A 25,890-nucleotide genomic window follows, 5' to 3' on the forward strand; every position below is an offset into this window, starting at 1 on the left:
ACGCGGTGTTGAAACTGGCATGACAGTTTCTGCTCTTACGCAACGGAACTGCAATCAATTTATTGTCTTCATTGGTTAAATGCCAGAATAACAGTATAATATTATACAAGAGTAGATTAATTAAAGTAATTAGAACAGAATAAATTAAATAATCATAAAAGTTTGTCATGGGAAAAATATGTGTTTAGAATTAATTAGTTTTCAAATAAAGTGATATTTTAATTGCTCAGAGTTACAGAATCTTTAATTGCAGACACATAATTCTGGCCCGAGTAACTTCAGTTGCTGTAACAACTTGATATATTTCTTCTCTGTCAATTCTTTTTAATAGTTTGTTACTAAACAAGATTATTGCAGGAAATGTCTGCTAAAATGTCTGGAAGATGTTTAATTAAGCCCATGCTATCTGAGGACATTATTAGCTCTTGGAACCAAAAGATTTGTAGCTGATGCTGCACTAGGCAGCACCCCTAATTAAGGAGGAAGGGCAGACAGAGCCCTGTGGCTGACAGATTGCTATGCATGGCTGAACTAGAGGCTACTCAAAACACACTTTTGATGGTCCTTGGCTTATCATTTTTCTGCTAGGTTACCATGATTTATCGAGTGTACAAACATAAATTCATTTTAGGTCTCATGGTATGGTACAGGAAGGCTGTTGTATAAATCCTTCTTTTCACTTATATTATGCATTTTCATGTTCTTTAGATCTGGCATTTGTAGTCCTGTATGTTTTGTTTTGTTTTGTTTTGTTTTGTTTTGTTTTCCCCTTCGCCTTACCTTTATGGGAGGGTGTGTCGCAGAGCTCAACTACTGTGTGTTTTTGTGTCTGCCTGCTTTCTACAAACGTGGTTGGCTGTAGTTACATCATCGCACTTTATCAAGCAATTAATGGTTTCAGAAAGTAAAACACATGGGTGTCTTCCCTTTTCTGCAAAGTGAACCTGTTTATGAAACACTAGAATTTCATCTGCTTCAGCTGTATTTCAATGATGTATTTTTGACTCCTTTATTAAAAGCTAGTGCAATGACATTGTGAAGCAGGAGCTCTCATGTTTTCAGTCCCCATATTTTTGGCATAAACGTATCCATGATATTTTGCTGTCTCCAAAATGTTTACTTCAGTAAGATTTGCAGTGCCCAAAATGTTTAACTGTGTTAAAAAAGGTCAACCAGCTGATAGCTGAAGGCGAATATGTCAGAATGAAAGACTGAAAAAAAATTATCAGTCCGACACAGTGGGAGTATTAGAATGATTAATGTTTATGTTAATTTATGGCTTTTACATATTGATTAATAGCTTTTTGTTTCAGTGACCAAACTGTGTAAGTGGCAATGAGATCCATATGCTAACTCAGTGTCTTTCAAATAATTACAGTCATTCTTAGTTTTGTTCCCATGTTGAATCTATGTTTTCATATGGAAGATAATTATTATACAGTGACTTTTTAAAAAATTGCAGATGGAAGTATTTGAAAGTGAACCTTAAGACAAAAAGCCTAGGTTTCAGTCTTTCTGAAGGCTGTACACTGACACTTATATACATTTTTCTTGCAAACTTCATTACTTAAAATCATAATATATTGTGGTTTAGCATCTTTTAGTTAAGGGATGCTTAGAGACAGAAAAGATGCTAACGCTTTGTGAGGAGCTATTATCTGAGTGGAAATCATTAAAAATGTGTTCCATTGCAAGATGGTTATTAGTCATTTTCTCTTCTGCTCCCATAAGATTTCTTGGCATATCACCAATTGCTGATAAGCAATTTTGTTTTCTATCTGTCCGTTGATTTTTACAATTAAAATGTGGAAACTTCCATCATTCATTGTGTAAATGTTAGGAGACCAGGCAAGTTTGGGGAAGCTCCTGAGAGAGGATGAACTCCTAGCCTCCCTCAAAGTCAATGGGAAACAGAGGTTCTCAGCACTTCTCAAAATGAGACTTTTTCTTGAAGTGTGTTTGTGAGCAGGCAGTCACTGTTAGCCATTAGAAATGACTTGGTGACCATGCAGAATGAAGGCCCTGACAGCATTTAGTGTTCCCAGCCTGTACAAAGTAGGACAGGGCTCTTGTGAGTTGTAATGCTGCCCATGTGGCAACAGGCTTATAATATCAGTTAATAGAAGATTGTATACGTTGCATTCTCTTTGACACTGAGGGGTCTAATAAGTTTTGCAAGCAAAAGCGTTCTATGTAGAACTCTGTCTACACCGTGCAGACACTATATTCTTCAGTGCAGGCACACTAGTGAGTGCTTCCAGTCCACTCTTGTGATTTTTTTTGTTGTGTTAGTTTTCAAAGACAATTACAAATACACATCAGTATGCTTAATTGCTCCTTTGGTTGTCATAGATAGGAGGCAGTAATATGGAAAAATAACCAATTTTAATAGAAAAAAATAGATTATTCTTCTAAAAATTGAGTGCTTTATTAGTATCTCTTGTTGGTTAAATCATAATTTTCTACAAATTCTAATTTCTGCTTGAAATCAATTTCTTGATTCAAAGATATCTACTGATTTCTATTTCCCAATTTAAATCAGCTATTTTCTTTAAAATTAGCTTTAAGGAAATCATAAAATTACAGTACAGTTTATATCTACATTTAGCACCAAAGATTGCAAATGGAGCTTTAAACTGAAAGAGTAACGCTGGTGTTAGTTGACTGATGAGTGAATTTTCACATATATTCCAAGGCTCTGACCTGTGCAACAGTTTGTGTAGCACTCCCACATCCCTTGACCTGTGCAGGCAGTTGCTGTATGAGATTTCCTTCTGATTCTGCTTTTACTAGTGTGGGTTTCAACCTTTGCACACAACAGGCACATCACGTGTTTCAGGACTGGGGTCCCTTTCAGAAATCAGGCTGCCTGGCTTTTGATTTTGGATTTTAAATGGCCTTTTCATTTTTCCCTAAGTGTTTTGTACATGCTAGCTTGCCACACGATCCAAAAAGGCATTTCTTTGTACAGTCAGTTATTTTTTACTCAGGTGCAAACAGATTTCTTCAGAAAGTTGTCTTGCAAGTTCCCTCTTTTTTGCTGCCTACATTGCAGCAACCAGGGATGTCTAAGATGTCTCCAAGACCAGCTGTGCTGTAGCACTGTAATCCAGCGCGGCGCATCGGGTGCTGCAGGGCCGCCTGTCACTCTGGCTCGTCAGCAAGGCAACAGTTGGCTGGACAGGGAGCGGCCACGGTGGTCCCAGGCAGCCCTTACAAGGGGGTTTGCTGGGCAAAGGATGTTTCACTGCTGTGAAACTCAGCTGGCTGCAGTGGCTGGAAACCTGGGACGACTGTTTGGGAAGTTCATACTGCAAAGGCTGCCTGCTGTATTTTAACACTGGAGATTGTAAGTGTAATGGAATGAACAAAATTTTTTGTGCTGCACTATTAATTTGATGGAGTCTTTTATTTCCACTGACTTCCTCTACAGGCACAGCCAGTGACCCACTCTGAAAACACAGCTGCGCACTAGAACTAAGCTATGGGACGCGGCAGAGTGTCACAAAACCTCTGAGTGAGTGCAGGTACGCGCAGAAGTGCAGGCTAAAAAGGGGCTTTGTATGAATGAAAAAGAAACAGCATGGAAAGGGGGAAGATCAGTTTATTCACATCTTTCCCAACTCATTCTTTGCTTTGATTTTTCCTTTGGGAGGGTGGCACCTGGTAGACCAGGAATTTTCAAAAAATAACAGGGATTTCATATATCTGGTTGTGAGCACACCTGGATGTGTTGAATTTTTGCAGTAGTAATTATGTCTGCACACCTGCTGGTTTCAGTCCCAAATCAGTTTGCCAGACATGCCTAGAGAGATTTATTTCCCCTATACCTGAAAAAGTTCTTACCATGGAGTTTGTACTATCGTGAATGAGCCTACAGAAAAAGAGGATTTTTTCTTGTCTTTGTTTGAACCATTGGTATCTCAAACTGAACCATGGAGTTTGCAGGGGGAGGAGGGTGTTTGGATGATATTTTAATAGCAATTTGTTTTTGCTTCTATGTGTGATAGAAATGCTAGTGACAGGAGTGGGAACAGGAGAGTTGCTGAATTCTGCTGGAATTTTTCCTGTGGGAATCTGTTAATGTTTTTAATTCTCTGAGAGATTTTTCTAAGGTAATCCTTTTGACATTTACATATTTTAAATGACTCTCATTAAATAAAAGCTTAACTTTTTTATATCAAATGCTGAAGTGATGATACTGGAATACCACTGCATAGAAATTCAAATGGCTTGAAGATTATTCTAATTGCAACCTAGACAAAATAAGCTTCATAAAGGACATAAATAGTGAATTGTTCTCTAAAATAATGTAATTTTGAAGGAAATTCAAATGTTCTGGCATTTTGCAGAAGCATATCTTGCTGTACAAAACCCTTTTTAGTGCCTAACAATTGCTGTGTTTAGCCATTTGCTAACTGAAATGCTGATTTGAACAGCTGGGTTTTCCAATCGAGGCTTGCTTAGCAATTCTGTGCAGGAGCCCAGGGCTTTGCAGCACACCTTGTGAAAAATACCTTCAGTTGTTTGTATCATACTGGAGTGTAGCTTAGCCTCTAAAAGAGGATCCTGCTACCAGCACAGGGAAGGCTAGAAGAAATCAAAAGTGGAACATCATTTAAGAAACAAGACAAGAGAATGGTGATGGGGTATTTCAGCTCTTCCTGGTGATTTCCTCTTGCAAACAAATTATGCCTTAAGCAAAACCATTCATATATTTTAATGCGCTTACATAGGCAGCAGGAACCAGAGCATGAGGATATCTCAGGCACAAACATAGGATGCTTTTAAATGAAATTTCTTCTGTAGGTTGCAGTTTTGCTAGTTCAAGCCCTTGAGCCAAATTTTGATCTCAGACCAGCCTAAATACTAAGTAAATTCATTTAATTAAATTCACTGTAGATATCCCCAGTTAACAAGAACAGATTGGTCTCCCTGAGGCTAGATGGAGTTAACAAGAAAATAAATGTTGTGCTAATTAGAGAACTCATTTTCAGACACCTGGGGTTAAACTTTAAAAAGTCCTAGAGATTGAGGTTTGAATGTTTATTTGGAAATGAGTCTTTTGCTTCTAAATCACTTGGGCACTTTTGAAAAATTTACCCAGGGGCTTTAATGCTCACACAGGCATCATATTTAGCATGTTTGGAGCTGTCTGTCTTAGCAAAGCATGCTATAAATATTGTCTGCTAGTATCAGTATACTGCAGTGTAGTTCCTTATCCATAAAAGTAAATTGGAGACAGTGAGCTGCCTGGTGGTTGAAGGTAGGCTAAACGTCCTGTTTCTGAGGCGGCTAATGTGTCAGTAAGAACAGATTGATGCGTTCTCAGGGGGGTTTAAGGCACCAGTGTAGAAAATTTCCATCCATTTGAGTCCTTGGGGGACTGATTTAGGTACCTAAGAACTTTTATTAAAATTTTGCTCTTAAGTGACTTGTCCAAGCTTCTACATCCATGGACGTAGAAGGTAGCAGAGATGCATTTTCATAGTTGCAGGAAGAAAAATGAGACACTTAATACTGTTGTACTGCCATTCATTTGCTGATTCATGATAGGAAGTAATAACAAGTCATATCCATCACATGTCCCATAAAAAACAAGATAGGTTTAATATTAAGCTCAGTTTCAAGATTTGCCTTTCTGATCAGTAAAACAACAAGCAAAGATCCAGGCTGAAAGAAGTAAAAAGTCACTTGATTTGCTTATAGACTGAAAATACATTTTTATAGTTGTTGCTATTTTGTTTTTTGCTTTTCCTGTAGCCAGTCCAAAGATTTTTCTGACAGACTATCCTTGTAAAGACATGCATTCATACTGTGTTTCATGCCAGGTAAAACCCTCCCCATAGCCAGGCACACACTTGGTATCTGTCAGCAAAAACTTCTGTGTCAGTAATTAGGAAAATGCTATTAAAAACCTGCCTTGTTATCCCAGGCAGCCTCTGGTTTGACTCAGTTTTGTTTTGTCTTCCTTGCTAGTACAGTAACCCAGGCTCGTTGCACTGTGAAGAGGGACCTTGCCTCTCTGACAAGCCACCTAGCTACTACATGTGGTTCTCCAAAGTGTCATTTTGAGGATGACAGCATACTGCTGGAGTGTCGAAAATGGTGACCTCTGGTGACAAAATACATAATCCAACAGGTTTATAACACACGTGAAACATGTTACTGACAGCCACGTGGGAGCTGGATCTCACCATGGGGGCAAACCTGTGCAGGATGTACATGTAATCATCTGAAAATCTGCTCCAGCTGAGCATCTAGATCGTCAGACACTATCATAAAACAGATGAGTCAGGGCACTAAAACATGGAGGTTATCCACATCACTAGTCCTAAAAGATAATTGTGTTTAATTAGAACCTATAGATACCATGGTGATTAATGATCTGTAAACACCAAAGGTAGACGTGCAAATGAGGTGCAATAGCAAGTGCATCCATTAAACACAATTCAAAAGCTGCTGAAGTGAATTGACAATTGAAAATTGAGCTTTTACCATGTAACTTGTAGCTCTACCACTCTGTTCTGGTTTTCTGCAATTCCTTTGCTGTGAGCCAGGAGGCATAAAATCACCCTACTGAATTTGGAAAACTTCTTGTTTAATCTGGTCCAATGCATGACAGGAAGTAATCCTATCATTCCCATTTCATGGGAAGGAGCGATTAAAGTTGGCATCAGCTGTGACACAGCTACCCTTTTCTGTATGAAGCCAGGACAGAAAGGTAGAAGCACAAATATAAGCACAGAGAATAAATTCACAGAGAAAGCAGAAAAAAAATTAAAGGTGAAAACTCTTCTTGTAATGCATGCTATAATGCAATTTCCAATTAATTGCAAATTAGAGTTGTAGCAGCTGCTGGTTACATTGCCCCTGCACAAGTCTGGAGGGTCATTTGTCACTAGTCAGAACACAGGGAAGTTGTCCTTGTCCTCTGGTGACTGTGCAGGAACTGCCTGCAGAGATGCGAACGTGAATGGTCTTTTTTCTGCTGCAGAAATCCTTTGTAAAGGTGCCAAATCAGTAAGTGTGTGCCTAATCAGATCATGCAAATTATCTCTGTTAGTTCATAATACATTGTTCTTCACATTTCCCATGTTAGACTGGGCAACATGCTTCCCCAAATGCTTGTCTTTTTCTTTGCTGACTTGGGTCACATTTGAACCAATGACATAAAGCTGAAAGCATCCATTTCTATTAATCCTTTGGGGAATACAAACCCCTTGGAATAAAATGTATAACACAGTAGTCAAGTTAGGGTGAAATAATGCATTTCTTTTTTTCAAGTAACCATGCTTGGAACCAAAAGTTCAAGCACTTGAGAGTAATGGCAATCTTGTGTAAAAATGATCGTAGCTCAGATCTCATCTAAAATTCTTTTCACTTGACATATTCGCTGCAGTGATCTTCTGCAAATGGTTGTGGGTACAAAGCTGAGAAATAGCATTTTTATGGGGAGGAAAGGGTAAGACCTGCCAAGAGGCTAAGTGGAATGATAAATTGCTTGCCCACTGAAATTCTGGATATCCAGTTTCTTGCATTTAGTACCTGCTCCTTTTTGCAGCAGGGAGAGCAGCTGAACAATTTTGTATTTACAAGTATGTGCATACACAGGGACAGCTCAGCACTTAGCTAGCTTAAAAGGGGATCATTACCTAGTGTCAAAAAGCAGATTTGATAGGTGCTTGATCAGTCAAAGTTAGGAGGAAACACTTCCACAGAACTTCGTTGGAAATAGAAATAGCATCCAATAATGGCAATTTGAAGAAGAAGGTAACTAAGCAAAGCAAGTGTCCTGGTCAGAATAATTTTAGAGTTAAAATTTCACTTTAGGCTGTCTTACCCTCTGTAATACCTGTGTCATCTTGCTCCCCCAGTGCATTGCTTGGATGGCTGCACCACCTCCGGATCCGCAGTTTGTGCTGCGAGGCACCAGTGCTGCAGTCCATGCTCTACATTTTTCTTGTGGAGGCCAAGAGCCTGATGTCCCTGTTCTTTTCTCTGGGTAAGTAAATCAGGATTTCTAGCTACGCTGAGCATCATACAGACGTGTCTTTTTAAAATAAAGTATATTATTTAGATAAATAGTATTTGGAGAAAACAACAAAATGCATGACTGGTGAATGATGGGCATATTATATTTGTATATACAACTTCAGTTTTAAGGTGGGGGGAAGAAAAGTATCAGACAGTCTTATCAGATTGTGTGCAATGGTCACACTAAAAATATCTGTTATTACTGCCAGGTCTGAGAATGGGCTTATCAATGTCTGGAACCTAAAAACACACAGAGTGGACAAAGCACTGGATGGCCATGGAAGAAAATCTGTCTGCTGGGTGGAAACAATGGATGGTAAAGACAGGCTCCTCAGGTTAGCAAAGGCAAAAAACAGTGGAAATTATTCTTGCTTCTGTTATGTACCTGAGTTATAAAAAAAAAAAAAGCAATTTCTCATTTCTGGAGTCTGTTCGACACATACAGAAAATGTACAGAAATACAAAAATCCAGAAAAGATGAAGAACCAAAGGTGGAAGAAAATATACAATTGATTTCTTTAGATGTAGTATGTGGCTACATCTGTATCATAAAGAAATTAATTCTATCCTTTTTCATTGTAGTTTCATTGGGTCCGTAGCATCCTTGTACTGAGATCATGTGAGGTCTCTGGGTACAGGAAATGAACTTGGATATGAAGTTAAGTGCTTCACAACTGGTTCTCAGGGAGTATCAAATTTGATACAGTTTATAAGTAGAGGAGAGAGGGAGAAAAAGTAGGGAAGGAAGAGAAGAACCAGAGGTAGAATGGTGGAAAATGAGCAAGAACGCTGAGTTGCATGCCTGTGTTGCAAAATGTCTTGCGTTCTCATTTAGTGAGGGAAGGTTGGGAAGATTTGTGTACTTTGGATTAGACAGGTGATCTAGAGCAGAGTGGATGCCAAAGCGTCTGTATGACTGGGAGGTGTTCTGACATGTTTATCTAGAGAAGACATCTCTTATAATATACAGTGGAACTCATTAGCATTTATATTTATCTACTTAAGTACAATTATCAACACTCTCCCCCATAAAATCCTAGTGAATGAGCATTGTTTGTATAATTATAGTTTTTCATTACCTCTATTTTTGGTGTATATTTATAACAGTTCACATTGCAGTGCAATTCTAGGACAGTACTTAGCTGTATTTTTTGTTACTCTGTTCTAAAACTAAATTACCACAATTTCTTGCAGTACCACATTGTTTGTATGCCCAGTACCTGAAATGTTTTCAGTTTGTCACTCAACTGAGCAGCAGATGGGAGTTCCTGTACTGATGTTGAAGAAGCCCTAATTGGTCAGATTCGCATCTACCCCTGTTTTGGTTACATACTTCTGTCAAGTGATACTGCTAATTAAAAGAAGAAATAGATGAGGGATTTTTGATGACTCTTTGTCCCAGGTGATGACACAAGGACAGGCATCCTGTGCTACTGTAGTCTGTGAACTGGGAAAACCAGAGCTTCTCCAAAGTGGTAATTTGTTCCAGAGAAGTGGAATCACATAAATATGTAGCAACTGATGCTGCACCCTTTAAGTGGTGTCTTTGGCTTTACTGCTTGGGACCAACCCATGGACTTTTCTGTGGCATGGAGAGGGGTCCACGAGAGCCTGTGCTTGACTGGGCTGCACTCGTACATCAGTGGTGCCGCTGCAGCCACTGTTTTTTCTTTTTTGGATGTTTCAGCTGCAGTGTTTTATTGTTTAATTCCTGCTGCTTGCCAGTCCCTCTCCTCACAGACAGTTACAGCAGTCTTCTCTGCCCTCCCTATGGCTGTGGAAGTTGACCACTGAATGGCTGTTGCTTTTCATTTACCTTTGTGGTCTTTCTTGCTATTTGTCTTTCAGCTATCAACATGCCTGATAATTCCATTTCATTGCTAGAGTGAAAGAATATTAAATGTGCTATTCTGTAGATACTTTTGATTCCCTTTAAATTAGTTCTAATCAATGTTAAAATGTAAGTATAATGTAAATATTCAAATAATCATTAAAAATGATAAATATTTGCGCATATAGCATAACTGTGTTTGATCAAGTGTCTCTTTGTAAGGAAACATGGCTAACTGTGACTGCCATGTATCTGACTGACTCAGGTCCTCCCTCCTGCTTTAAAAACTTTAATACCTACTGTCCCGTTTTGCAGCCAGTAGAAGTGTAGAGTCTCAGTGACACCGAGTTAGCACACATTTCATGAAAGACCCTATTAATAGACCTGCAGAAGCCATACTAAGCTCAGCCCTTACTACATGTTGAACACCCAACTTTGAGATACCAACCTACAGAAAGCCAAGTTTTCTCAGTCCTGCTGCTCACAGAACAACTTGTTTTATTGTAAAAGCCAGGGTCGTGACCAGAAGATCTGCCTGTGGGACTTGGCAGAGGGACGGGCTTCAGTGACGGATTCTGTCTTCACGGAGAATGTGGGATTCTGCAGATGTTCTCTGTTAAAGGTGGCACAGGGACGTTGGCTAATGGCCATGGCAGCCAAAGCCCTGGACGAGGTAGGAAATACTTCTTTTTCTGGTGCTTGGGAGATTGCTTTTGTTTCTTAAATCGGAAAGTTCTGAAGAAAGTTCAGAAAGTTCATCACTGCTTTCAAATACTCTGCTCAAGAGAGGACAGCACAAGGAACCTTCAGGGGTTCTAATCACTAGTACCTGCCAGGAAGATGACTGAATTATACAACTCACGCTCCAATAACAAGGATACCACCCCAAGTTTTGTCTGACATTTAAGTATTTGCAGCTGCTGCTGGTCTTTCATGTGCATGAGTTTTGAAAACTCCTCTGGTGCTGCTGCTGAATGCTGTTAAAGGGGAAAACAGTCCTTCTGGGGAACTAATGGTCAGAAAGTCTGTCATCAGATGGCGGTACTCATCTTCCATCTCTAGCTGAGAGTCGTGTCTGGTGAGAGAAGCGGAGGTACAGGTGATTTGTAATGTGATACGTGGTCTTTCACCTCAGGCTAATTCTTTAACTGGTACTTTGGCTGGAAATAGTTGAATTACTATTAGCGGCCAGAGGTTTGCATGGTTTGAAATAATTGTAGGGTTCATTTCAGTTCCTACTGGATAAGTCCACATCTAATACCCATTATCACACCATCATTGACTGACAGCTTTATTGGCAGCTTCCACTTCTGTTTTGTAGAAATTGTATTTTTTGTTTTCTTTGAATTATTATTTAAGGACATTCTGCAAAAACAAAATAATTCAGATGCTTGACATCAAAATACCAAAAATACAAAAAATAAGATGAAGAAGTGGCATAAATAAATAAGAAAAATATTGTAATTTATTGCAAGCTGTCTGTGAATATAAAAAGTCACGAGCTTTTCTGGACCCTAAGATGCATAGCTTGAAACTGAAAGTTACACTTTCTATATACTAAGTACTATGTGGGAATGATGCCTGTATTGCAAGAAAATAAGAACTTTTTATTGTTCAGAAGCTAACCATATATTTAAGTACTTTGTTGGAACACAGCCAGGATGCTCAGCATTTTACAGAACCAAGTAAGCCCATAAAAACAACCACTGTATCTGTAAATAAAACTACTCAAAGGCCCATATATTGTTCTGATCAAACAAGGAACTACCTCCATTTTACAGAAGTGTTCAATAATATTTAACTTTAGCAAAATTGAAAAGTGCACTCTTGTATCAGGTGGAGAAGCATTTGTGTCAGGCAAAGAGTACACACGTTCTGTTCATGAAGAATTAAGTAGTCATCTAATCCAAAGAGATGTTTTACCCCAATGTCTCTTACAGCTCATCTCTGTTTTATTTTCATTTGTTCGCTTGGGTCCTGCAAACTGATAATGATTTGCTGTCTCCTGAAGTAAAAGAATCCCACTTTGTGTATGAACCTTTACATTAGAACTGTGTCAGGTTTCAATAAATTCGCGTACTCCCATAATATATAGTGCTTCCAAATAGGCAGCACTGTGTGAGACACAGTACATTTGCAGCTTATGATTAAAATTAAGACTTAATAAGTGTTTATGTTTGGCTGGTGCCCAAAGAAGAGTAATTTTGTCTTAAAGCAGGTTCAGTCCATAAATAATGAGATCTGAACAGGCATTTATTTGTTCATGATTGCATTTAAATCACCAATTATGAGTTACACGCACTTTTCTTGCCAATTTGCCAGAAACATGTTAAAAGCTTTATTAATGTGAAAAAGAAAAAGGGTGTGTTTCCTTGTGGCCAGTTTTAGCCACCCAGGAACACTATTAACCTCAGGCAAAGGAAAATCTTTCTCCTATTAAGCAAAACCAATATAAACACAGAACTTCAAGTTTTAGGTTACAGTTGTCAAAATATATGAAATAGTATTTATTTCTAAGGCTCAGTTGCCTCTAATGCAGACAATCTCTGGAACTGTCAATCTAGCACAGGCAGCTCATGCCTGACTGCCTTTTGCAAAAAACTTTTCTCATCTTTGTGTTTTTCTTTGTCCTTTGAAGCCCAACTGTAGACCTTGTACTAGTTTTTCCCTTTTGAATCAAGATAAAGCAAAGGAATGGCTTTTTTATTTTTAACCTGCAGAAGTGCATTTATCCCAGTGTTTACCCTTCCGTATTAAATAAAAGTTACAGTTTTGGTTTTCTTGTGATCTAGCAAGCAATGCCCTTTGGAGAGCCAGTGATGAAAGACACGAGATGAGAGCGGGTCATCTTCGTATTCATAGCCCATTTCCTGTAATAGCTAACTTGGTCGTTACATTGCTAGCAAGAAAGTTGCCAAGAGAAAAGAATCTTTTGTTAAGAGCATAGCTCCAGAGAACCAGAATTCCCAGGTGATAAAACTTTGGTCTTTTAATAGGTTTGGTCTACACATTGGATGGCTCTGTGCTGTAGTCCTCATCCCTCAAATCTGGAGAATGATTTCCTTCTCCATTGCTAACTGGCTTTAGAAAGTGTTCTGTATATTGTGTTTAGTACATTGTCGACTTGCAGTCCTAGAGTGCAGCTGGCTTTTGGCAGGCTAGCTGACAACCTCTAGAAATAGGAAGATGTTCTGGCAAGCTTTGAACTAAAGGTATAGGATTGGAAAGCCATTGCAGCTGCCGTGGTCTTGATTGATGACTCCCAGAGGAGCCATATTTGTGTAATACCTCATCTCAGATGCTTAAGGAAATTCGCATGACTGGGGCTGTTCAACAGCACTATTGGGCCTTTGCACATTCTGAAATAGCCCAGGATGGCTGGTGATGCTGGATTTATCAAATATTTGAAGTCCTTTATTTTTATGAGATAATGTAGACCATTGTTTGGTTAATTAAAATAAAACATCACCTGAGTGATAAAGGAAGCATCTGAGAAAGAGCAATATGAAACAAAATGTTCCTCAAAGCAAGTTTTTGATAACTAAGAACTTACCTTTCTCCATAGTTCCAGGCTCAAGAGTCAGTCCAGAGACACTTTTGTGTCTGTTAAGAGACTCAAAACCTTCCAGTGCCAAATTGCAAAGGCAGACTCCCCTGATCTTGCCTGCCATCATCCTGAGGTGGAAATGAGCTACTTCCTTGGCAGAGTAAGGACTTCTTGCCCCATGTTTTAAAAAAAGAAAAGAAGACAGAGCCATAATTCATTACCATCAGCACAAGCAAAAGTAGAGGCTGCTATGTAGACAGAGCAGGTGTTAAATACAGTATTGTCTGACTGTATTCTTATTCAAAGCAGGGTCAGACAATATTGTAGTAAAATACCTGTATGCCATCAGTGCTCCAGCTTGCATTAGCAGATGATTCTGGGGTTTAAATTTTGATATTTTGCTCATGCATTTAGCCAGTAAATAAAAAACTCCATCCTAGATAGGTAGATAAATAGTGGCTATATATCCACACAAGCTCTGTGTTACCATGCCACAACAGAGGAGATAATGGAAATGTCCACAACTGAATGTAACAAAAAACTTAGCAACAAAGATGGAAAAAGAGGAAAGGGAGAAGAAGCAGGGTAGTGTTTTCAGATTAAGCAGTCTGCAATATTATGTATTGTGTGCACAGTATCATCCAGTCTATGTGAAGAAGACTGTAAAATACAGACAAAAACAGAAGAGCAGAAGATGAGGATGCGTTCTAGCAGTTCTGTCTGGTCTTTCATTAAACAATGCGTTTATTTAGATAGCTGTAGATTCCCCTACCGGTCCAGCTTAGCATGTATTCCCCAGTTTCCTCCAGACAGTTTTTACTGGAAGCGCTTACACTAGCCTTAATCACCTTAAAAGACTTGTGTTTTTAGCAGCAGAATTTTGACCTGGAGCCTGACCAAATTCTCTTGTTTTCCTGATGTCAGGTTCAGGTTTTGGAGCTGCCATCCAAGACATCAGTCTGTACCTTGAAGCCAGAGGCGGGTGCCAAGTTGGGCATGCCCATGTGTCTGAAGTTATGGCAGGTAAGGCAAGAGTGCCTGCTAATTGTGAAATGTTTTCCCTGTGATTCATTTTATATGAAGCACATGAATCTTTCTTCACTTGGATTTTGATTTATTATCAAACCAATCAAGTAATTATACTATTAAAGGGGGGAAAGATTTGTGAACATCCTTAATGTAACTTTCAGAGCTTTCCAAGCCTTAATGGAAGATTTGCAAATACTCAGGGAAAGCTTTATATCCTTAGGATAGATACAGTTTTTGCATCAATCAAGAAGAAAATGAGTGACTTACTAAACCCAGTTGTTTGATATGGTTTCTCGCTGTATTAAGAATGATGAGAAATGATTGGGTTACTTAAAAACAGTGATTTTAATGGTAGGTTACATTCACTTCAGTGCCCTCAGGATAAGGAAGCACTCTATGAACATTTCTATTACAGGCATACAGTAGGAACAAATATTTATGGTTGTATTGGCTTTGGACAAAAAGGTAAATGAAAACAGTTAATGAAAAAAAACAAAAAGCATTTGCAGAGCATTTAGCAAATAATATTTATGGGGCGACAGTAGTGAAAGGCAAGTAATACAAGAAGGTGGCAGTAGAGGGAGGAAGGAGTTTGTGATTGGCTTTAAATCTTGAAAGAATTGGTTGCAAAGCTGATTCCCTATTTTAACTCCTGACCACATACCACAGGTCTGCAGTATCATTTGAGCTGACTCCTGCAGGTTTGTCTGAAGATTTGTATTGGTCTCAGCTGAAGAAAGTACAAATCAGTTGTGAATTTGAGGCATTAGTGTCTTCACTCAGAGCCCTGGAACTGAGTGAAGTCCAGAGGAATTCAGTTGCTGACTTCAGGCAAAAATAGGAGAGGCCACAGTTCAGGTCCCATGGTGTAATTAGCAAGAAAAAAAAAAAAAAAAAGGCAAATGAAATAGAGTGATTAGGCTTTTATTAAACAGAAAGCTGTTTATTCTAAAAAGGCAATCAGTGTTCAGTACTCTCTGCAATAAATGTGGCTGTTTCCTGGACATGTTTTAATAAGATGAAGATAACTGAGGAAATACTCAGTGTAGAAGATTTTGTAGCCTGTATAAGAAGTCCTCTGTCTTCCATCTTTTCTGTGAGCAGTAACATTGCTATTCCTCTAGGAAGCAGAGCAGGTGGAGAGTCTTATTTAGTTAGTTTTTAATTTTGTTGCTAGTGGGGATAAAGCAGAGGACTGGGAATTATGAGGGGTAATTTACTTCATGCAGATTCTGGCTTTGGGAAGTCACCACAACTTCCTAGACTGCAACAGGCAAGGACAGATAATCCCCTACAGTCTCACAGCTGTATTTGTTCTTTTACAAATATGTGCAACTCAGTTTAAAAGCATGGGGGAGGAGGATACTTTTAAGGGCAAATGATTACATGTGGTACACCAAAGTGATGCTCTGTGTTCTGTTTTGTGGTTTCACTTCGGTGAAACTATAAAAGCAGCTAACCCAGCTGCTCCCCTTCCTGAATATAAGCAGTTCAGGATTTCTTTCTATGTTGCTGCATTGGGCAATATAGACATACCCAGGAGATGAGCACTCCCCAGCCCATCATTTATGGGCAATACGTTGCCTAAGAGACTATTTGATGTTGCTTATGGCACAGTAAATTAACAAGTTGAAACAGAGGCTGACACAGAGAAAGCCACATAATGGTCTGAAGTAAGTATACTTAGGGTTGTTGTCCAACATGAGCTTGGGGACTACAGCCATGTGTATCATCATAGTTTTCTGCATGCCAATAGAAAAGATCTATGTATCAGGGAAACAATGCACCTTACTAGCAACAGCTTGAATTACAAACTTTACTATAGAGTGGAATGAAGCTGCAGCTTATGTTAGACTTGTGGATTAAGCCTTCTCTAAGCAGTTAAGAAGCTGGCAGCAGTTTATTTTGTTGCTTGTAAACATTTTTTTCCCTCTTATTTTACTAGGTCTGTCCTTAAATGTATTAGTTCATTCAATTTTTTTTCCCTTGTGAAGGTTCATATTCTTAAATACATCATCCCTTCAGCTTTACACCTTCCTGCTATTACTAATTGGGTGGGGTAGGATTTACAGGAGTAAGGATAGTCTTCCCTTAAATTTTTTGCACTCCTTGGGGAAGGCATCATGTTGCGTAATGGTGCAAACAAAATAATTCAACAGGAACAATGCATGTAGAAACTGGAAATGCAGAGTTATTACTTTATATAAACTATACCAATTATTCCTGTTGAGCTGACAGCACATCACCTTTTCTTCCTTCCTTGACAGTTATCCAAATGCAACAAGAAAATATTCTGCTTAGGAAGAACAATGATTTATAATTTAAATTTTCCAATGAAACCAGAACATGGCTGGTGAAGACTTTTCTCCAGATGTGTTCATTACTAGTAGCTGAAATAAATAGACAGTTGTGAACCACTGCTTTGTAAGCCCAGGCATCAGTCTGAGAGCTTCCATGATCCTTCAATAGCTGTTACTGTTTAAGTTCAAGTATATGTATTCATTAAAATATTATACATTTCATGTAGTTTGGACAAATCAAGAAGGAGAATTGTGGAAGGCCTTGATTTCACAGAAAACAGTACTTTGTTTTCAAGATAGACCAATCTTACATCTCACCTACATATTACTGCTTTTCAAATCTAAGCTAAGATGCCCACAGCAGAAAAAAATGATTTTGCCGTGCATTTGCCATGGTGCTTGAGCACTCACCTGTCACTCTTGTCTTAATGAGGGCTGCTGGGTTATGAGTATCTACAAAAAATGGCCACCCCATTTTAATTGAGGCAGAAGACCCAACCCTGCCCATCCATATCCTGTTTCATTGGAAAACGAAAGCTCTACCTTCTGCAGAGCCCCAGGGCCCTGGAGGGGTAAGGTGCTCATAGAAAGAGTACAAATAATTGTTTTTTTGGTTTTCTGCCCAATCTGGGGCTTTTTTAAACTTAATTGAAGTACCTATGAAATACTTTCTTGCTTTGAAGGTTTTAATCTTTAGTAAGTATGAAAAAAAATCTGGAATGTTTGTTTAATTGAGATTTTAAAAATACAATTCCCCAACATTAAAAAAAAAAAAAAAAAAAAAAAAAAACAACCTCTCCATCCAAAATAGCTGATGATTTAACATTTTAAGTCACATATATTAGAGACATATTCATTGCTCTGATGTTACATTATTTTGACGGAAAGTTAGTGTCCACTTCTGGGTATTATGAAAGACCTCTGAGGGCCTTTCTAGCCAAAGCGCAGTCCCAGCCATTTCAAAGGAAAAGCGACCTTCAAGTAACAGATGAGCTCGTGCAGGATTCAAGGTGTGAGCAGACCTGCTTAGAAAGATGTAGATTTTTACCTTGGGTTCTTCATTTTAAGGAGCAATTTTGTTCCCCACACAGTGAGATACATTCCCTGTTCAAACACTTCTTCGGGTTGAATAAATCTGAGAAAGAACATCAGGCTTTTACTCAGCAGTCATATTACCTGGACCACCCATCTCTTGTTAGTTTAACTGCCCCTAGAACAAATAATAACCAGTGGGAGAATGGTCTGGACCATTAATGGAGATGGTGCGCCTTTGGCTAGTCCAGGTTTGTGTCATGCCATTCAATAACATGATGCTAGTAAAAAATAAGTTTTCTAAACGTCCTTTAACTTTATTTTGAATTGAATACCAAATAATGGAACCCTGTAGGGTTTGGAAATAACTGAATAAGCTATTGGATGCAATTCTTAGGTTAAGATGTCCCTGCAAGAGGTAGTTGTAATCCCAGTGTCTATTTTGGTGGGTTTTCTCCTGTTAAAGAAATAACTGGTATTAACAGATGCCTATTTTTTAGTTTCTTTTCATTAGAGATTTGCATCTTCACTCACATAACCAGTTACTGCTTACAGGGTCATTAGTCTTTTGGCTGGAGCAATGATGAATATTTTCCTTAAGTGTGACATGTAATCCAGTAATGTTCCCTTCTTTGAGTTATTTCAGAGGCTTAAATAAATTAGGTGTCTGCCCAGGGTGCCATGCCCTTTGGCCTGTGACATCATTAATCAAAATAGCTTTCAATTGGTTACAGTGGGACTTGGGCGCCTGTTAACCCCTTGGTGACTCACCCAGAGATTCCTGAAGAACTGATCAGTGTTTACCTTTAAGCACGGCCGTGCACTTGCGTAAATGAGCCATATGTGTAACCCTACCCTTGTCAGTGTGAAACTGGACTCTTCAAGCATGGCACTTCTTGCAATGTCCATGCAGTTTTGTATAGCTATATATATATATATATTTTATATATATATATATAAAATAAAATAAAATGTACTTAAGAGCATCATTACTTGATGCATAAGTAATTTTTTTTTAAGGAGCGCAAGTGCAGTTTAGGCCATGAAGAACGCTTCTGAAGACTTCAGGCAGTGTTTTTTCAGGTGATATAGATGGCAATAATTTGGCTTTTCAGTTATTTTCTGTATGTGTGTATATATGTATGTAAGTTAGATACATAGTATGTATATCAAATATATAAGTTTATACTTAGATACAGGTGCCATATGTGCATGTTAGCAGTTACCTGGTAACACTTTTTGTAAAAACACAGATGGACCCCCACGATTTGTCATTAATGGTAGCATTAATATTCAGGCTTCTAAACTTTTCACATCTATACCAGTTGGCATTTTCATTTATTTTCTTGGTGCTTGAACTAAAACCTAGTCGGGGGTGATAATTTTCTTAACATACTATTCACTTTTCAACCAGTTTTACTTTTCTCTTTATCAGATCAACTGTGGTTCCCAACCGTTGCTTCTGGCTGGCTATGAAGACGGATCAGTGGTCCTTTGGAATTTGTCAATGGGAAAAGTGTTGAGCCAACTTTTTTGCCACCAGGAACCAGTGATGAGCCTTGACTTTGACTCAGAGAAGGCCAAGGGGATCTCGGGCTCATCTGAAAGGGTGCTTAGCATCTGGAGCCTCAATGAGCAACAGAACCTCCAGGTCAGCATCATTGGCCCTCTAGTGTCATTTATCCCACTTTGCACTAACAGTTTGATAGACTGAAAAAATATTTAGTCATGAAGAAGAGTTGTTGCAGATCTCTGGCTAATTAATCACAGACTGGTTAGAATGCTTGTGCTATGTGACTAGACTTAGCAAAAGATGGTGAGGATTTTAAAAAAAAAAAAAGAAACACACAAAAAAAACTCACCAACCCTCTCTCACATGTTTCTGGTTTTACCAAAGTTGCAACAGGCACACAGGCCTAGCATTACTCAAGGCATTGCCTCTGTATCTTCATTTATCATGTTAGTAGTATCCAGCTCTCAGAATGCCCTGAACATTATAAATGACTTATAAAAATGAGAAACAAAGGATTGCTTTTTCAAAGGTTCTGCTTGAATGGATAGAGCTTTCCTTCTGCTGTGGGAAAGACAGAAATATTCCATTAAATACTTCACAAACAAAAAGAAGAGGCATAGCCCAGCTAGCACCAAGAGGGAATGAGGTTTAGGCAACTAGCTTCCTTTTGCACTTGCAGAGCCCTAGCCAGGGACAGGGAAAATTAGTTAATTGGATATATCAGTTTATGTTGCAGCTACACATACCTGGAATAGCTGGTTCAGAAGTAGGTCTCATAATCACCAGTTCAGAATATGCTAGTGAATGGCAATAAATATCACTTAATCTAGACAACTTTAGCAAGTGTTCCAACAGTGCCAAGGGGTTAAGTAGGTTTTAACTAGGTGTGGAAATGAATTGTGTAAATAAAGGTTCATGAAAGTGAAAATGGCCTATCCATAGCCCCTTTACTGCTGAGTGCTTTAATTTTTATTTTAAGTGTCAGTTGTCCCCATAACACAGTGAAGAAGACATGGAGCACAGCCCCTGTGTGTCCTTGTATCACTCTCAAAAAGAGAGCTACTGGATGTACCAATTCATGGAAGAAAAAGAATTACAGCTTGCAGCTTTTGGGGATTTTTTTTTTTTAGGTAGTGGGTTTAGTTAATGCCATTTTCTGAACAGAGTTACATGAAAAAATGCAAGTTCGTGGGCAACTGACAATGACACATCACCTATGGGACACTGTGATGGCATATGGTCTGCTAGGTATCACCAGAGAACTAGCACTTAGGGCTCAGTCTGCCAGTAGGACCCCAGTACATGGTGTATGAATGGTGTATGCAAGATGAAGTTTGGAGGACAAAGTGTTCACCAGGTCCTGAAGAGAAAGTCTGAACTTTACCATGCAATAAGCCATGAAGTGAAAAAGGGACTCTGGCCTCTGAATTTATTAGAGCAGTTCTAAGCAAATGTGATAAAGAAGAGTTTAACGAGAACAGTACACAATTGTCACAGTTTGGTTTTGTATTGGCACCCACCTGCATGTGGAGGCCATAGCTCAGGGAAGGAGGAGGAAGGTGAGCTGCTAAGAAACTCAGTACTGTGACGAGTTTCCTATGGCTGTGGTGTCAGAAATCGGACACCATGATAGCCTTAAGGCTCCCAACACTGTGTTGGAAAGGAAGCTGTTCCTTCATATTAGTTATAGCATAGCACTTTCCTAAATTCAAAGAAAATACTGTTCTTCAGAGCACATCACAGTTATGAGTGAAGTGTAATGCAGCGGTACAGGTATGACTCCTGGGAAAAAAAGTTGTTCACCTGAAATATTCCAGTTACTGTTTTCCACAGGGTGTTCCCGTTCCCAGGACATGCAGAGTCACTTACATCTTCAGCACATCACACTGAAAGCCAGTCACATTTCTCAGAATAAATTTAAATGCCAAGTATACAAACCATAAGTAATGTCTCTGTGCTTCATGCGTAGTGTGAATTCCCTAATAAAATGCATTTTTCATATGAGCACTAGAGATTGTCAAGGACATAGATTAAGTTTTTTTTTTTTTTCCTCCACTATTGCATTAATAATATAAACCAGATGGGGATTTTTTTTTCTGGCATTCCAGTTACCTTAGGTAATGGTAGATGTTGGAAAGCCAGTCAGTGGCACATTATTTTTATTCTAAAAGGTTTTAATAAGTAAACGTGGTGCATAGCTATCTGCCGTTGGAGAAATAATGACGCAATGATGGTACTTCAGCTCTGTTTTCAGTGGCAATGTTCCAGTGTGTCAATGAATAGATGATGAAGGTAACTTCATAGTTTATCGCTATGGGGAAAGGCTGGTGTATTGTCTTCTACAAGAAAATTGCTGAAATCATCACTGTCAGCAAATGACTGGATTGGTTATGAGCTTTCTGATTTGGCTGAGATAGTATAATTAAGTGATGATATTTGTGGTAGAAGAACATAGGAGGTAAACAGCTTCTGCAGGTGAATAAACAAAGGAGAACTAAGAAATCTGGTAATCACGGAAGCAACTTTTTATATACATATAAGAAAGAAATTTATGTAAATAAGAAGTACCCAAGTTCTGTTGGTTGGGTTGCTGAGGTTTTTCCCTCCAATGCTAAAGCTGAAGTTGCTGCTCTGTCAGCTATTTTTCTATGAAGAGTAGGGCTTAAAGATATGATTCGGGTGTAGGAGAGAGATATAAAGAAGAAAAATAATAGATGGCATGTGTTAAGGAAGGAAGGCAAGGTAGCTATCTGTTGGCTTCAGCATGTCAAAATTTCTTAATGTATCTGCTGGTAGATGTAAGCATCTTTGTTCATGACTGCCTGAAAGCAGGTCACCTGCTCTTTCCTTTGTTTGCTTAATTATAAGTTGGTTTTCTGGTTAGGAAACAGTGTCGGTATGCATTTGACTACATGCAGTATTTGGCTGTTACTGACTGGATGGCCAAATCCTGGCAATAGGATTTCACCTGGGTGCAAGTATCTTGAGCAAGTTGTTCTGCTTTGTTTTCGTCTCTCACCTCCTGTAGCTGCAAATCATGCACAAATGCCCACTGTTCCCTCATGTTCCGTAGCCAAAAGGCATTACCATTATAGGCTTCATTTTCAAGTTGTAGCATGCTGATGACATGCAATTTCTCCCAGTTGTCCTGATTTTGCTGTATGGATCTTGCCCAAATTGACAGTAATGATGGGAAGCACCACACCCAGGATTGGCTATAGCCATTAGCTAACAATCTCAGTTACAGAGTAAGGCCCATCTTCCTTCCATCTGACAGGCTGGTGATGTAACAGATACTCTGCTTGCCAGTGCACATATGCCAACAAAAATCCTACCGAAGCCATGCTGCGATACCATAACTGGGGAGTTTGGAAGAAAATACACACCAGCAAAAAGCACAAGTTCTACAGTAACAACCCTCCCCTCTACCCCTACCCCCCACCCCAGCCCTCATGCAGCCTTCTTCTGCTCATCAGATTTCAGCATAATTTGCTGTCCCCTGTTTTGAACTGGTTGAAGACACATTTGTCAGGTTGTGTTTAAAATAGGGGTGTTTGGAGCAGGCAAGAAGCATGTCAAGTTTCATTTAGCCTTTTTTTCTTATTGAATTTGCACATCTCTTGCTGTTTGAGTCGTTCTATAGTTGAAAAATAACTGCTTATAGCTTTGTACCTGAAAGATTCTGAGATCTTTTCAGCTGCATCTGAAACCAACTTTGACATATGTTTCTGGAGTCTTCAGTTTTCCAGATTCAATATTATAGTTAACAGAGTCTACAATTAATGTATTCTGTAGAATCGTGTACTAACTATGCGGCATGGAACGTCCATCATGGGGGAAAGTTACTCAGACAAAAATGTGTTTTTCCATCCCTTCTCTCCCCAGGAAAACAGCAGACAGCATGCAGTGTATTAAAACGTGAATGGAATTACATTAAGCTTTGGTACAAGATAGTTACACATTCAGTCTTTAGTAGTTGGCAGCATTAATGTGTCATTGCCAATTGTAATCTTAAGTTGTGCTTATAAATAACAGCACATTAAGATCAGCATACAGTCAAAAGGTGTCATCCACACTCTGACAAAGCTAGGCCACTTCAACCCCCACACAGTGTGATGCATTACACTGCATGTGTTTCAGAGACTGCTGACTAATGTAAGTTATCTGAGGTGAGAACAGCAAAATTGTAGTATATGGAGTTTTTCCTGTGCTTTAGGGGATGCTCATGACAGTGAAGTGAAACTTTTCTTTTCAAGGGCTAAGTCCTGTGCCCAGTGCCTCAAGAAGGAAGCTAAATGCCCTCCAGTTTAATCATGCCCCTCAAAAGCTTGTGCCCCAGTAGTCTCCAAACAGTAACAAAAGGCTTCCAGGATTGAAATCAATAACTTGTTCATAATCCCCTTCTTGGAATTTGGTGTAAATAAAAGTCTCTGGGGAAGCAGTACTAGAACTACAGATTTCCTGACACTGTAATATAATTCCTGGAAGCATTCCTTTCTCAAGACTGTGGTAAATGCTACCACAGCTTATTGAGGCTTTTGTGAGGGGCCACAGTAGTAGAAATAAGTAGCAGGTAGTTTAAACGTCAGCTCAGAATCTCAGCATAGGAATACTGCAAAAGCAGGGGAAACACACGGCCATAGCTCTGAACATGGCAGCTCATGCAAGAATACCTGGAAAGGCAAAGCTGCGTGGTCCAGTTCTCAAACTCACACCCTTAACTCAGAGCTTCACTTGTGACCAAACATGAACAGCTTTAAATGTGATATAAATCAAAAACAGAAAAGGGATGTTTCTGTTTTTAGGGAATGGTGCTGGAGATAGATAGGCTCAAGTTAAGTTAATTGTTCTCACTAACACATTGTCCACCATGTGGTGAAAAGCCCCTACTACCTGCATGATACCAGTGTGTATATGGGTGGGTACTCTGCCTTCGAAAGTCCCAGAAGGTTGTTTTCTGTTGGTTTTAAACAAAGAGAGCTCATCTATAACTTTCTCACACAGGTTCACACAACACACAGGCTTGTCAACGCTGGCATATCTGATATCACCATTCGTCCAGACAAGAAGATTTTAGCAACAGCAGGGTGGGATCATCGCATCAGGGTCTTCGGCTGGAAAAAAATGAAACCCTTAGCGGTGCTGGACTACCACACGGCAACTGTCCATTGTGTGTCCTTCTCGGATCACAAAAACCCCAGTGAGAGACTGCTGGCAGCTGGTTCAAAAGATCACCGCATCAGTATCTGGTCAATATATACGCAGACATGACCTGGTCTGCGCTATCAGGGACTAGGAGAGTAAGATTGGTGAAGAAAATCTCTGTAATTCAAACCTGGATGTGGGGAAGTAGTAGAATGTATTTCCAGACTAAAGTGAGAGTCCCTGGAAACTGCTAGATTAATTTTTATGCTGCTTGTTCATGTGGCAAGTTTTGTTTCCCAGAGAGGGGAGTTGATTTTTTTAAAAAAATTATAACAAGTGGAACAAGGCCAGTCTTGAACAAAGACACAGGACAAGCCACTTTAAGTTCTGCTACAGGTTTTGCAACAGCTTTTCTTTGGCAGGTTGCTTAAATAACTTGTGCCAATTTCTGGAAAAAAGACTGGAATCTCTCAGACAGCTGTGGGGGCAGAATATGTCTGTTTGTAAGTCATTTATGTATCTGAGAATCTGAATCACTGTAAAATATCACTTTTGTGAGAATTTATACCCATTAAACCACCTCCAGTGGTTTCTCATTGTCAGTTACTTTTTCTTCCCTGTAACTGAAAGGCTATCAGAACAACCTTGATTTGTTCACACTTCTGTCAGTTTCTAACTTAAACCAACAGCCAGGAATGTGACTAGGGACGGCCTTTGGCATTTATGAATTTCATTATGTCTCCTGTCACCTCAAGCCTCACAATTAATCACGAGAAGAAAAGGAAAAAAAAAAAAACTTCCCCTGCACTGCACTGCAAAGCTATGTAAAGCCTTTTACAGAGCCAGTGCTAAATCCTTTCCATAGACTGACTAGCTGAAGGATTTAAACTCAGCAATCCAATTAGCGCCTTCTCCTTGGAGAGTTAGGGGTAAGTTTCAGCATGGCAAGTCTGGGATTCAGCTACACAACTCACATTAGCATTTAGGGGAATTTCATGGATAAATCCTTATCCACACTGTGCAAATGGATCCATTAACTTGTCATCTCTACAGCCATGGAAACTGAAATTCATTCATGAAGAAGGTTTTCTGAATCATGAAGCATTAGCAGTCTTTCAAAACATACTAGACATATGACAGTCTGTTCAGGGATAGCTTACTGTTGCATTCAATCACAAAGTTGCAGTTGCAACTGTCCAACTGAAGCAATTAAGCAAGTGCCAATTTGTTAAAGGCATTATTTTAAAAGGAGGTATTCTAGAGACTAAAACACAGTTTTACAAACTGGAGTGTCTTGTGTCCAGGCTGTGCACTGTTGATATTTTATTGGAAACATTTTTTATCTGCCTCTGTACAGGGTTGGACATCAAAGAAAAAGTCACAAGAATTGTAGCGAACAGCAACATCAAAAGATTTCAGAAATTATTTCACGGAAAACACACACGCAAATTAAGGT

The 25,890-nt window shown here is 39.1% G+C and overlaps 1 protein-coding gene across 10 annotated transcripts in view; it reads left to right on the forward strand.

Moving 5' to 3' along the window:
- Nucleotides 1-25,036, forward strand: part of GNB1L (G protein subunit beta 1 like) — a 62,795-nt gene extending 37,759 nt beyond the window's left edge. For 3 of the 10 annotated variants that reach the window (XM_084539010.1, XM_084539012.1, XM_084539011.1), the window contains 7 exons: nucleotides 3,434-3,527; nucleotides 7,878-8,005; nucleotides 8,247-8,372; nucleotides 10,379-10,541; nucleotides 14,340-14,438; nucleotides 19,212-19,427; nucleotides 24,294-25,036. In XM_084539010.1, coding sequence (XP_084395136.1) covers nucleotides 7,890-8,005; nucleotides 8,247-8,372; nucleotides 10,379-10,541; nucleotides 14,340-14,438; nucleotides 19,212-19,427; nucleotides 24,294-24,560 — 987 coding nt within the window. In that variant the 5' untranslated portion in view covers nucleotides 3,434-3,527; nucleotides 7,878-7,889 and the 3' untranslated portion in view covers nucleotides 24,561-25,036. Of the gene's footprint in view, nucleotides 1-3,433; nucleotides 3,528-4,010; nucleotides 4,116-5,979; nucleotides 6,109-7,877; nucleotides 8,006-8,246; nucleotides 8,373-10,378; nucleotides 10,542-14,339; nucleotides 14,439-19,211; nucleotides 19,428-24,293 lie in introns of those variants that run through there. The other 7 variants (XM_084539006.1, XM_084539008.1, XM_084539014.1 and 4 more) reach the window with 5 other exon arrangements.
- Nucleotides 25,037-25,890: the final 854 nt, after the last annotated feature.

Source organism: Aythya ferina (assembly GCF_964211825.1).
Source record: "Aythya ferina genome assembly, chromosome: 17".
Taxonomy (NCBI): Eukaryota; Metazoa; Chordata; class Aves; order Anseriformes; family Anatidae; genus Aythya; species Aythya ferina.